Genomic DNA, 12,720 nt, shown 5'->3' with positions numbered 1-12,720 from the left:
TGCGAGGTAGGCCTTCTCGTCCAACATCGGTGCCTGAACTCACAAATGCTCTTCTGGAAGAATGGTCAAACATTCCCATAGACACCCTCCTAAACCTTGTGGACGGCCTTCCCAGAAGAGGTGAACCTGTTATAGCTGCAAAGGGCCAACTCAATATTGAACCCTCCGGACGAAGACTGGGGGTCATTAGAGGTCATGTGTGTGTAAAGGCAGGTGTCCCAATACTTTTGGTGAGATGGATATATACACACACACAGAAAATGGTATACAGGAGATTTGGGGTACCTTCTGCATGCAGATATCAGCGATGATGGAGAGGGGGATGGTAAGACTCAGAGCCAGGGTGCCAATCAGAGACGAGGTCAGGAAGCAGCCCCTGGAACACACAAAGATCACCTATCATTACACTGGATGGGGACATGGGGCCCCCGCCGAGCCGCACACCAACCCCTCAACACGGCCAGGAGGACACACTTATGGCTCTTTGTCACCATCTGGTGGTTAGAAGGCAGTACAGCAATCATCTACAAATACATTGTCTGGATTGAGTCCCTTATCAGACGGAGAACCGGTCAGAGGGGGGGGGGGGGGGGGCATGGAGGGACAAGCGATGCCCAAATCCACCAGGAAAGCCTCACCACCAGAGGGAACCAAACCCAAAAGAAAAATTCCCGTCAACACCGATGTGCTCAACAAGAACTGGGCGAGTCTCTAGAAGCAACACGTCCAAGAAGGAACCCGGACTAAGAGGTGCAGGTGAGGAAGAGCAGCCAATGAGAGGCTCCAAAGCATTTACACCTCTGAGGAGGAGGACCAATCAGATCAGAGGATGAAGACTCCGTCTCAGGAGGAGGACCAATCAGATCAGAGGATGAAGACTCAGGAGGACCAATGAAGACTCCCAGAGAAAATCTGGAAGGTGTAAAAGGTGTGAAGAGACTTCTGAATCTTCCAGAGAACTCCAAAGCTCCACCCACAAATCAGACGTGTCTTCCACCAACCAATAGGAATCCTCTCCACCACACGTCAGCACAACTAAAACTTGCCGACATTAAAGCTGCCGGAGGAAAGCAGCAACATGCGTGTTTTGTACCAACAGGATCCCTCATATGTGGTCAACAGCTCCATTCTCCCCACCGGGGACACCCCGCAGTACCGCTTCTCCCCACCGGGGACACCCCGCAGTACCGCTTCTCCCCACCGGGGACACCCCGCAGTACCGCTTCTCCCCACCGGGGACACCCCGCAGCACCGCTTCTCCCCACCGGAGACACCCCGCAGCACCGCTTCTCCCCACCGGAGACACCCCGCAGCACCGCTTCTCCCCACCGGAGACACCCCGCAGCACCGCTTCTCCCCACCGGGGACACCCCGCAGCACCGCTTCTCCCCACCGGGGACACCCCGCAGCACCGCTTCTCCCCACCGGAGACACCCCGCAGCACCGCTTCTCCCCACCGGGGACACCCCGCAGCACCGCTTCTCCCCACCGGGGACACCCCGCAGCACCGCTTCTCCCCACCGGGGACACCCCGCAGCACCGCTTCTCCCCACCGGGGACACCCCGCAGCACCGCTTCTCCCCACCGGGGACACCCCGCAGCACCGCTTCTCCCCACCGGGGACACCCCGCAGCACCGCTTCTCCCCACCAATATACCATTAAAATCGATTGTGACGTACAAATGAATCAGGTCAGCCAGGAGCTACACGCCAACGTGTCTCACCGCCACGTCCAGGAGCTACACGCCAACGTCTCACCGCCACGTCCAGGAGCTACACGCCAATGTCTCACCGCCACGTCCAGGAGCTACACGCCAATGTCTCACCGCCACGTCCAGGAGCTACACGCCAACGTCTCACTGCCACGTCCAGGAGCTACACGCCAACGTGTAGCACCGCCACGTCCAGGAGCTACACGCCAACGTCTCACCGCCACGTCCAGGAGCTACACGCCAATGTCTCACCGCCACGTCCAGGAGCTACACGCCAATGTCTCACCGCCACGTCCAGGAGCTACACGCCAACGTCTCACCGCCACATCCAGGAGCTACACGCCAACGTCTCACCGCCACCTCCAGGAGCTACACGCCAACGTCTCACCGCCACGTCCAGGAGCTACACGCCAACGTCTCACCGCCACGTCCAGGAGCTACACGCCAACGTCTCACCGCCACGTCCAGGAGCTACACGCCAACGTCTCACCGCCACGTCCAGGAGCTACACGCCAACGTCTCACCGCCACGTCCAGGAGCTACACGCCAACGTCTCACCGCCACGTCCAGGAGCGACACGCCAACGTCTCACCGCCACGTCCAGGAGCGACACGCCAATGTCTCACCGCCACGTCCAGGAGCTACACGCCAACGTCTCACCGCCACGTCCAGGAGCTACACGCCAACGTCTCACCGCCACGTCCAAGAGCTAAACGCCAATGTCTCACCGCCACCTCCAGGAGCTACACGCCAAAGTCTCACCGCCATGTCCAGGAGCTACACGCCAAAGTCTCACCGCCACATCCAGGAGCTACAAGCCAACGTCTCACCGCCACGTCCAAGAGCTAAACGCCAACGTCTCACCGCCACGTCCAGGAGCTAAACGCCAATGTCTCACCAACATGTCCAGGAGCTACATGCAAACGTCTCACCGCCACGTCCAGGAGCTACACGCCAACGTCTCACCGCCACGTCCAGGAGCTACACGCCAACGTCTCACCGCCACGTCCAGGAGCTACACGCCAACGTCTCACCACCACGTCCAGGAGCTACACGCCAACGTCTCACCGCCACGTCCAGGAGCTACACGCCAACGTCTCACCGCCACGTCCAGGAGCGACACGCCAATGTCTCACCGCCACGTCCAGGAGCTACACGCCAACGTCTCACCGCCACGTCCAGGAGCTACACGCCAACGTCTCACCGCCACGTCCAAGAGCTAAACGCCAATGTCTCACCGCCACCTCCAGGAGCTACACGCCAAAGTCTCACCGCCATGTCCAGGAGCTACATGCAAACGTCTCACCGCCACGTCCAGGAGCTACACGCCAACGTCTCACCGCCACGTCCAGGAGCTACACGCCAACGTCTCACCGCCACGTCCAGGAGCTACACGCCAACGTCTCACCGCCACGTCCAGGAGCTACACGCCAACGTCTCACCGCCACGTCCAGGAGCGACACGCCAATGTCTCACCGCCACGTCCAGGAGCTACACGCCAACGTCTCACCGCCACGTCCAGGAGCTACCACGCCAACGTCTCACCGCCACGTCCAAGAGCTAAACGCCAATGTCTCACCGCCACCTCCAGGAGCTACACGCCAAAGTCTCACCGCCATGTCCAGGAGCTACACGCCAAAGTCTCACCGCCACATCCAGGAGCTACAAGCCAACGTCTCACCGCCACGTCCAAGAGCTAAACGCCAACGTCTCACCGCCACGTCCAGGAGCTAAACGCCAATGTCTCACCAACATGTCCAGGAGCTACATGCAAACGTCTCACCGCCACGTCCAGGAGCTACACGCCAACGTCTCACCGCCACGTCCATGCTTGGAAACTGGCGGCTCCATTTGTGGTTTCATTTGTCCTGACAATCATTTTGATGGTATTTGGATGAAGCCTTTTACCTTTTTATGTTATAATCGATACTTTTTAATAAATATATTACACTATATGTGGCCCCCTGCTTGTAGCCTCATGTGGTGAGCGTTGTTTGCCTCTCCCCCCCACAGTATGAAATAAACCTTCTAAATCTCCCCGGTGGGGGGAAGCGGTGCTGCGGGGTGTCCCCGGTGGGGGGGGGGGGGGGAAAGCGGTGCTGCGGGGTGTCCCCGGTGGGGGGGGGGGGAAGCGGTGCTGCGGGGTGTCCCCGGTGGGGGGGGGGGGGGGGGAAGCGGTGCTGCGGGGTGTCCCCGGTGGGGGGGGGGGGGGGGAAGCGGTGCTGCGGGGTGTCCCCGGTGGTCAGAATGGTCCCGATTTCTTTCTTCGGTTCTCTTTGATGAGGTGGTGAAGCGCCTCACCATGTAGACGTCCCTCTGGCTATAACCCCTCAGTCTGCTTCCTGCAGCTCAGTACATCAACAAGCAGTATAACGTAACCCAGTAGGAGGGGAGGGAGATGTGTCCGTCGATGAACTTCAGAGAAAAGGATTTTACGGTGAGTACAAAAATCCTATTATCCCTTTTGTTCACCGGCGGACACAGCTCCAGTAATCTTGACCGTAGGGACGTCCCCAAGCAGCGCCATAACGAGGGGTGGGAACAGCAAGATAACTTCACCCCCAACCAGAGGTGCTCCCTAATGGGGGAGGGGTCACCATCTGAACCAACCGCATCAGAACTTGCGGCCAACATATGCATCAGAATACACCGACAATCCAAATGTGACTTCTCTCACAAGGAGTGTAAATCGCACGGCTGCTTGCAAAACCTTGCGGCCAAAGCAGGCACCAGAAGATGCGCTCACTTCAACTTTGTAGAATTTAGTGAAAGTGAAAGGATGACCAAGTCGCCGCCTTACACACCTGAGACAAAGGCGCTTGATGTCAGAAAGCCCAAGGAGGTCCCAATTGCCCTGGTGGAATGGGCCGTGACAGGAAAGAGGGGGTACCTGCCCCTTCAGGGCATAAGCCTGGACCACGATCTGTCTGATCCACCTGGAAATGGTGGTCGTCGAAACCGCCAGCCCCTTTTTTTGGACCAGTGACCAATACAAACAGAGAGTGACTTCCGGCAGGGAGCCGTGGCAGACAGATATACCCTTAGGGCCCCGTCCAGAGAATGGAGGGCCACCTCCTTAGGACGCAGATGGTAACACGATGTCCTCATTGAGATGGGAGGCCGAAACCACCTTCAGAAGAAAAGAAGGTCACGGGACGCACCACTTTATCCTTGTGGAGAACCAGATAGAGCGACTTACAAGACAAGGCCGCCAACTCAGGAACCCTCCTGGCCGATGTGATAGTGACTAGGAAGACCACCTTCTGAGGAGGAGACAACAAGGGGATCTCCCTGATGTTCTCAAACGGCGGTTTCTGAAGCACCGATAACACCAGGTTCAGATCCCACGGAGGTAGAGGCGGTCGCACCGGAGGGAGAACATGCCGATCCCCTTGCACAAAGAGCTCACCAATGAGTGAGATGCCGGGGGGGGGGGGGGGGGGGGGGCATTGGAAAAAGACAGCCAAGGCGGATATCTGTCCCTTGATGGTGCTTAACCACTTCAATACCGGGGGGGGGGGGGGGGGGGGCACTTAAATACCTTCCTGCCCAGACCAATTTTGAGCTTTCAGCGCTGTTGCACTTTGAATGACAATTGCGCGGTCATGCTACACTGTACCCAAATGAAATTTGCATCATTTTTTTCCCACAAATAGAGCTTTCTTTTGGTGGTATTTGATCACCTCTGCCGTTTTTATTTTTTGCTAAATAAAAAAATACCAAAAATCTTCAAAAAAAAAAAAGGTTTTTTTTTTTTGTTTGTTTCAAAACTTTGTAAATAAGTAAATTTTCTCCTTCACTGATGGGCACTGATGGGCAATGATAAGGCGGCACTGATGGGCAGCAATGAGGTGGCACTGATGAGGTGGCATTGATGGACACTGATATGCGGCACTGATAGGCGGCACTGATAGGCGGCACTGATGGGTACTGATAGGTGGCACAAATTGGCACTGATAGCTGGCATGGATGGGCGGCATGGATGGGCATGGATAGGCGGCACAGGTGGGCATGGGTAGGCGGCACAGGTGGGCATGGATGGGCACTGATAGGCGGCATTGTATTATAATATACTGTACTAATGGATGCCAGTGCCAAACAATAATGCATGCCAATCAGTGATGCCCTTTGTGGGCACTGATTGGCATCCATTATGGGCACTGACTGGAATCCCTGGTGGTCTAGGGTGGCATACCTTATCCTGGGCATCCCTGGTGGTCTGGTGGCGTCCCTGGTGGTCCAGTGTGGGCATTCTCGGGGGGGCTGTGCTGATAATCGATCAACACAGACCCCCCTGTCAGAGGAGCAGCCGATCGGCTCTCCTCTACTCAGGTCTGACAGACACGAGTGAGGAAAAGCCGATCACCGGCTCTTCCTATTTACACTGGGACCGTCGGAGACTCTTTACCGAGATCGTAGTTGTCGGGTGTCAGACTGACCCCCCCCCCCCCGCAACAACGATCACCGCGATGCGCGCCCCCGGGGGCGCGCATCGGCTTATAATCCTGAGCACGTCATATGACGGCCGATCAGGATTATGAAACCACTTTGCCGCCGTCAATTTGTAATAGGGCGGGCGGGCGGCAAGTGGTTAAGGCCAGTTTCTGATCCACTCCTCGCTGTAAGAACAGCGGGATCCAGGAAACGGAATAGGTGAGCGGACGCCACCCCATCTCCTCACACATGGCAATATAGGCCTTCCACTTACAATGGTAGATCTTCCGAGTAGAAGATTTCCGTGCCCTCAGCATAGTGGGCATTACAGAGTCCGGCAGACCCCGGTTCCTCAGCACCTGGCTCTCAATAGCCATGCCGTTAAAACCAGTGACTGTAAAGCAGGATGGAGTATTGGACCTTGCGATAGGAGGTCTTCTTGCATTGGCAACTGCCAAGGGGCACCTGCCACCAGGCGTACTAGATCGGCATACCAAGGGCACCGGGGCCAATCTGGGGGCGATCAGTATTACTGGAATCCCCTCGGCCTCCACTCTGCGGAGCAGAAAAGGCAACAGTTTGAGCGGAGGGAAGGCGTAAATCAGCCGGTACTGCTCTCATGGAGCCACCAACGCGTCCGCCCAAGGATCTCTTGTTCTGAACATGAACCTTCGCACCTTTCGATTGAGCTGAGAGGCCAGAAGATCCACATCTGCTGTGCCCCACCGCAGGCAAAGAAACCTGAACACCTCCAGATACAGTGACCACTCTCCTGGGTCCAGCATCTGGCCACTCAGATAGTCCGACTGCCAGTTTTCTGCTCCCGGAATGTATATGGCCGACAGGGCCGGTACGTGCCACTCTGCCCACCGAAGGATACAGCCGAGCTCCTTGTCCCTCCTTGATGGTTGACATATGTCACCGCCGTGGCGTTATCGGACTCCCACCCTCCTAGCTACTAACAGACTGAGGAGCCCCCACCGCAGGGCTCACCACCCTGACCGAGTGCTGCACCGTGCGGTTTCTGATCGCTGTATCAGCTCACAAGTTTCCAGGAACACAAAACGCTGTTCTGAGGCACAGGGAGCAGCGCTGTGGAGAAAAACTGTGCTGTGGCTCCGAGAAAATGGCTGCTGACCATGCTTCTCACAGAGGCTATACAGAAAATGGCTGCTGACCATGCATCTCACAGAGGCCAACAGAAAATGGCTGCTGACCATGCTTCTCACAGAGGCCAACAGAAAATGGCTGCTGACCATGCATCTCACAGAGGCCAACAGAAAATGGCTGCTGACCATGCATCTCACAGAGGCCAACAGAAAATGGCTGCTGACCATGCTTCTCACAGAGGCCAACAGAAAATGGCTGCTGACCATGCATCTCACAGAGGCCAACAGAAAATGGCTGCTGACCATGCTTCTCACAGAGGCTATACAGAAAATGGCTGCTGACCATGCATCTCACAGAGGCCAACAGAAAATGGCTGCTGACCATGCTTCTCACAGAGGCCAACAGAAAATGGCTGCTGACCATGCTGTACACAGAGACTATACAGAAAATGGAGGTGGACAGCGCTATGGCGGCAGCACATGCAGAGTCCACAGACACCAGCAGAGAGACAGAAGACAGCATATGGACACAGACAGCCAGCGCAACCCCCAGCCAAGGATCAGAGCCCCCCCCCGGAGGACCCCTGGCCCAGGTACATATCCCGCACTACAGCCCAGTCATGCGGCATCCCCCATGGGGGGAGGGGGGGATACAGGGACATCGACCTCCCAGGGAATGCCCAGCTGCTCTGTCCCACTGAGGCAGGAAGAGCTGTACTTACCATCCGGACGAGCTGTAGGCATCGCACCACAGACCCACACCTGAGCAGTATGGGGTGGCTGCTGGCCATGGCACACTGTGGCAAAGACATCGGTAGTCCGGTCATATGTGTGCCCCGGAGCATGTGCTCACCGGCCACCCCTGGAGCCTGAGGGGCATGTTGTGGCCGACCCAGTGCGGAGCTCTAGTCTGCACACGCTCGATGGCCAGGCTGGGGAGACTACAAGGATCTATATTATCCAGCCTGTCACCCAGCCGGCTGTTATTAATGGATCACAGGATCAATATCTTATGCAAAAAGCAAAATCCAGAAGAAAATCCCCAGGACTGATGGTGCCGGCAGAGAGTCTATGTCCTTCTCCTTCACTAGGCAGAAAAAAACTGAGCTGCAGGAACCTGGCTGAGGGGTTATTACCAGAGGGATCGCCCCCTAAAGTTCTGCTGTTTTTCACATGTGTTACATGTTCTGCCTGGTCCTCTCCTGAAGGTGGCGTAATAACCCTACGGTCAAGACTAATGGAGCTGTGTCCATCAGTGAATGAAAGAGAAAATTGGATTTGTTCCTCACCATAAATTCCTTTCCTCGTAGTTCATTGAAGGACGCAGCTTTTCTTCTTCATGAATGGGTTTGATGCGGCCACTTTCAGGAGCAGGACGCTACATACAACTAAACTGAAAGCATGGGTTAAAGTGGTTGTAAACCCTTACAAACCACTTTGACCTACAGGTAAGCCTAGATTAAGGCTTACCTGTAGGTCCAAGAAATATCTCCTAAACCTACACGCTATAGGGCCTAGAACCAAATAACAGGAGAAGAACGAACCCACCCCCTGGAAGAACTCAAACTGACGCCTGCAAAACTCTCTGGCCAAATCTGGCATCTACTTGGGCGGCTACAACAACCTTCTAAGTCTTGTCAAAGGTGAGAAGTGACAACCAAGTAGTCGCCTTCCAAACCTGAACAGAAGCAGAACGTGCCGTAATCGGAAATGGCGCCTCGCAGCCCTAAAGAACGCACGCCAAGGTCACTGGTCCATGAAAACATCTGGAAGTGATGGAAGAGAAGGCAGCTTGTCCTCATCTAGAACCCTCCGGAACGATCAGCAGACTTCCGAATACAGGCTGTAACCGAGCAATGGACTCCAATGGTCCTAACCATCTTCCGGCAAGGAAGGGCCACGTCTCTCGGATGAGAGGGATGGGGACACAAAGAAGCAAAAATGAGATCTTTGTTGTGTTACAAAAGCCAACATCACTATCTGACCGTCTAGGATGAGGAACCACCTTGACTCCTGACACTATTCAACACCAAGAGGGGTTACTGGAGAAAAGAGCCATGAGCTGAAAGACCAGACAAGCCAACATGATGGCCGCCAAGGCCATCGTTTGAGATAAATTAGAGAGGGGCATATCGTGTATATTCCCAATAAGACAATATTCAGGTCCCAAAGTGATAAAGGGGGCCTAGAAAGAGGGGCCACCTGAGTGAACCCCTGAAGAAATGTATAAACCAGGGAAAAAGAGGCTCAGGATCATGGAAAAGGAACAGCCAAGCAGAGAGCCGGCACTCCACTGTGCCGAGAGCCAACCGGTGATTCACACCTCTTGTAGGAAGGCCAGAATGCGGGCAACTGAACGTAGACTTCTGATCCATCAGCATTGTGGAAATGGCAGACGGGGAAAGCCCTTGTCCCAAATCCTGTATTACAAATGGGGGGTTTGGCCACCACCAGAGGGTCGCCATCTAGTGCCTGAAGGTGGCGGCATCTGACCCATCTGTGAAGTAAAGCTGTGTCCTTCAATGAACAATAGAGAAATAAGACCCCATTAATAGGACCCCATCCAGACTGCACAGGACTAACACATGTAACAGGAAAACCCACAGACAAGCTGCACCAGAATCCAGAGCACACCTCACAGGTCAGTACTGGACAGAAGATCTGCACATGCTACAGGAGGTCACTTACAGCAACCAATCAGATCCCAGCTGTCATTCCTCTATGGCAGACTGGAACCTGGACAAGGCGATACACATCACTAATTAGAAGTCTTATGAAGGAAGGGCCGATCGGCGATACTTACCAGAGCCAGAGGAACTCGGACAGCACAGTGCCCACAAGGCCATTGATCACCAGGTACATCCACACCAGATTATTAGGAAATTCAAAGGCTTCCAGCTGTGTATAATGGAGCAAGAAAAATCCGGGCCACAGCAGGAGGAGATTAAAGAGTCCAACAAAACCTGCAACACGAAAAGGACAAAGATCATCAGAACCGGAGGCTGGGGGAAGAGCAGGGGGCGCAGAGGCTGGGGGAAGAGCAGGGGGCGCAGCGGCTGGGGGAAGAGCAGGGGGCGCAGAGGCTGGGGGAAGAGCAGGGGGCGCAGAGGCTGGGGGAAGAGCAGGGGGCGCAGCTGGTGGGGGAAGAGCAGGGGGCGCAGCGGCTGGGGGAAGAGCAGAGCAGGGCGCAGAGGCTGGGGGAAGAGCAGAGCAGGGCGCAGAGGCTGGGGGAAGAGCAGAGCAGGGCGCAGAGGCTGGGGGAAGAGCAGAGCAGGGCGCAGAGGCTGGGGGAAGAGCAGAGCAGGGCGCAGAGGCTGGGGGAAGAGCAGAGCAGGGCGCAGAGGCTGGGGGAAGAGCAGAGCAGGGCGCAGAGGCTGGGGGAAGAGCAGAGCAGGGCGCAGAGGCTGGGGGAAGAGCAGGGCGCAGAGGCTGGGGGAAGAGCAGAGCAGGGCGCAGAGGCTGGGGAAAGAGCAGAGCAGGGCGCAGAGGCTGGGGGAAGAGCAGAGCAGGGCGCAGAGGCTGGGGGAAGAGCAGAGCAGGGCGCAGAGGCTGGGGGAAGAGCAGGGCGCAGATCATTAGAGGCAGAGACTGGAGGAGTAACAACCAATACGATTTGCCCTTTTTCCCCTAACCCCAATATGATTGGTTGTTGTGAAACAATGACTTAGTAACCTTAACATGTTCAATTCTTTCAAAGACAACAACTTTATATGTCACTTACCAAAAAACATGGGAATGTCCAACTTATCCTCGCGATCGACGTTCCTCTTTATCATAACGATGTAAACGGCGTAGAGCAGAGCGCCGAGCAGAGACCACAGGGAGCCTGATTTCTGATAGGAGGACAGTATATAGATCATATACTATACACAGAGATCTGATAGGGGGGCAGTATATAGATTATGGAGATCTTTATAGGATCATTCAGATGATGTCTTAGTAACAAGCCAAGTAGAAAGTTTACATTCAGAGTTCCTCATGATAAATGGATATGGGATTCCATATACTTAAAATTATTCAAAAAGTTTACTGGATTAAACAAATAAAATAAACCCAGCTTGTGTTACCACAATCTTGTCCTCGGTACATAAGATAACGTGGCTCCGGCTCTATGTTGTGTCCGGTGGTCATCAGGTGACCCAGAGGCGGATTACCAATGTCTCCATTGTGTGGGCGCCCTCTTGTGGTCTATATTGCTACCACAATTTCTGGTCTTATTGTCCCTCCTGTGGTCGGACACCAATAGGAGGCCTAAATTTCCTTTTTAAACAGATGAACGATAAACTTTGGGTCTTAAAGTATCAAGCGGTTGTCACCCTGAAGAAGCCCCTCTGGGGAAAACATGTTGGGCTGTTCTTTTATGTACCACTGCAATAAAATGAAGACACGACCTCGCTAACACAAGACTGGTTGTTATGATGGAATATTTTACTTCTGTAATCCAATAAAGATTTGGAATCATTTAAACAGGATATGGAATGCGGTCTGTTGGCACGGAGAGAGGTTTCTGATATTGGGGGAGTGCTGCGGATTACAGGATGTCCCCTGAATGGTAGAGGGAGATCTCTGGTGGGGCAATTTATCTGCTGTTTATAACGGATCCAGGCCATGAATTTCATCACCCAATAGAAACCGCCATTGTTTTCCCACCACTGGGATGATGTGGATGGTGGTCGGGATAGAACTCAGGGCTGCCTATGATGGGTGCCAAGGGGGCCATGAGCAGAATTTAGGGTTCCTCCTGTCTATCCCTCACCATAAGGGAATAAGAGAGAGGACACAATATAGGGGGGGCACAAAGGGGGTCACTTCATGTCCACATGTGAGAGGAGATTGACAGCCGGGAGCTGGAAGGAGCTTCAATAGAGAACCCACTGAGAGGGAACTCCGCTGACAGCACAAGTTCTCTACTACCTGGGCTTATCCGAGTCACCCGATGACGCGAGGAACGCCCCGGCGGCCACCCGATGACACGAGGAGGAACGCCCCGGGCCACCCGACGACGCGAGAACGCCCCGGGCCCACCCGACGACGCGAGGAACGCCCCCGGCCCACCCGACGACGCGAGGAACGCCCCCGGCCCACCCGACGACGCGAGGAACGCCCCGGCCCACCCGACGACGCGAGGAACGCCCCCGGCCCACCCGACGACGCGAGGAACGCCCCCGGCCCACCCGACGACGCGAGGAACGCCCCCGGCCCACCCGACGACGCGAGGAACGCCCCCGGCCCACCCGACGACGCGAGGAACGCCCCCGGCCCACCCGACGACGCGAGGAACGCCCCCGGCCCACCCGACGACGCGAGGAACGCCCCCGGCCCACCCGACGACGCGAGGAACGCCCCCCGGCCCACCCGACGACGCGAGGAACGCCCCCCGGCCACCCGATGACGCGAGGAACGCCCCCGGCCACCCGATGACACGAGGAACGCCCCCGGCCACCCGACGACACCGGGAACGCCCC

At 55.7% G+C, this 12,720-nt stretch overlaps 1 protein-coding gene across 1 annotated transcript in view; it reads right to left on the bottom strand.

The window, feature by feature from the left end:
• Window positions 1–12,720, bottom strand: part of LOC143925764 (solute carrier family 35 member F5-like) — a 38,946-nt gene that overhangs the window by 13,955 nt on the left and 12,271 nt on the right. The window contains 3 exon segments of the mRNA XM_077450211.1: window positions 286–376; window positions 10,059–10,218; window positions 10,977–11,081. Coding sequence (XP_077306337.1) covers window positions 286–376; window positions 10,059–10,218; window positions 10,977–11,081 — 356 coding nt within the window.

The sequence above is a fragment of the Lithobates pipiens genome, unplaced genomic scaffold, assembly GCF_037356315.1.
Source record: "Lithobates pipiens isolate NorthernLeopardFrog02 unplaced genomic scaffold, aLitPip1_a1.2 Scaffold_22, whole genome shotgun sequence".
Classification (NCBI taxonomy): domain Eukaryota; kingdom Metazoa; phylum Chordata; class Amphibia; order Anura; family Ranidae; genus Lithobates; species Lithobates pipiens.
Note: the sequence above shows the minus strand (reverse complement) of the source record. Positions and strands in the feature narration are given on the sequence as shown.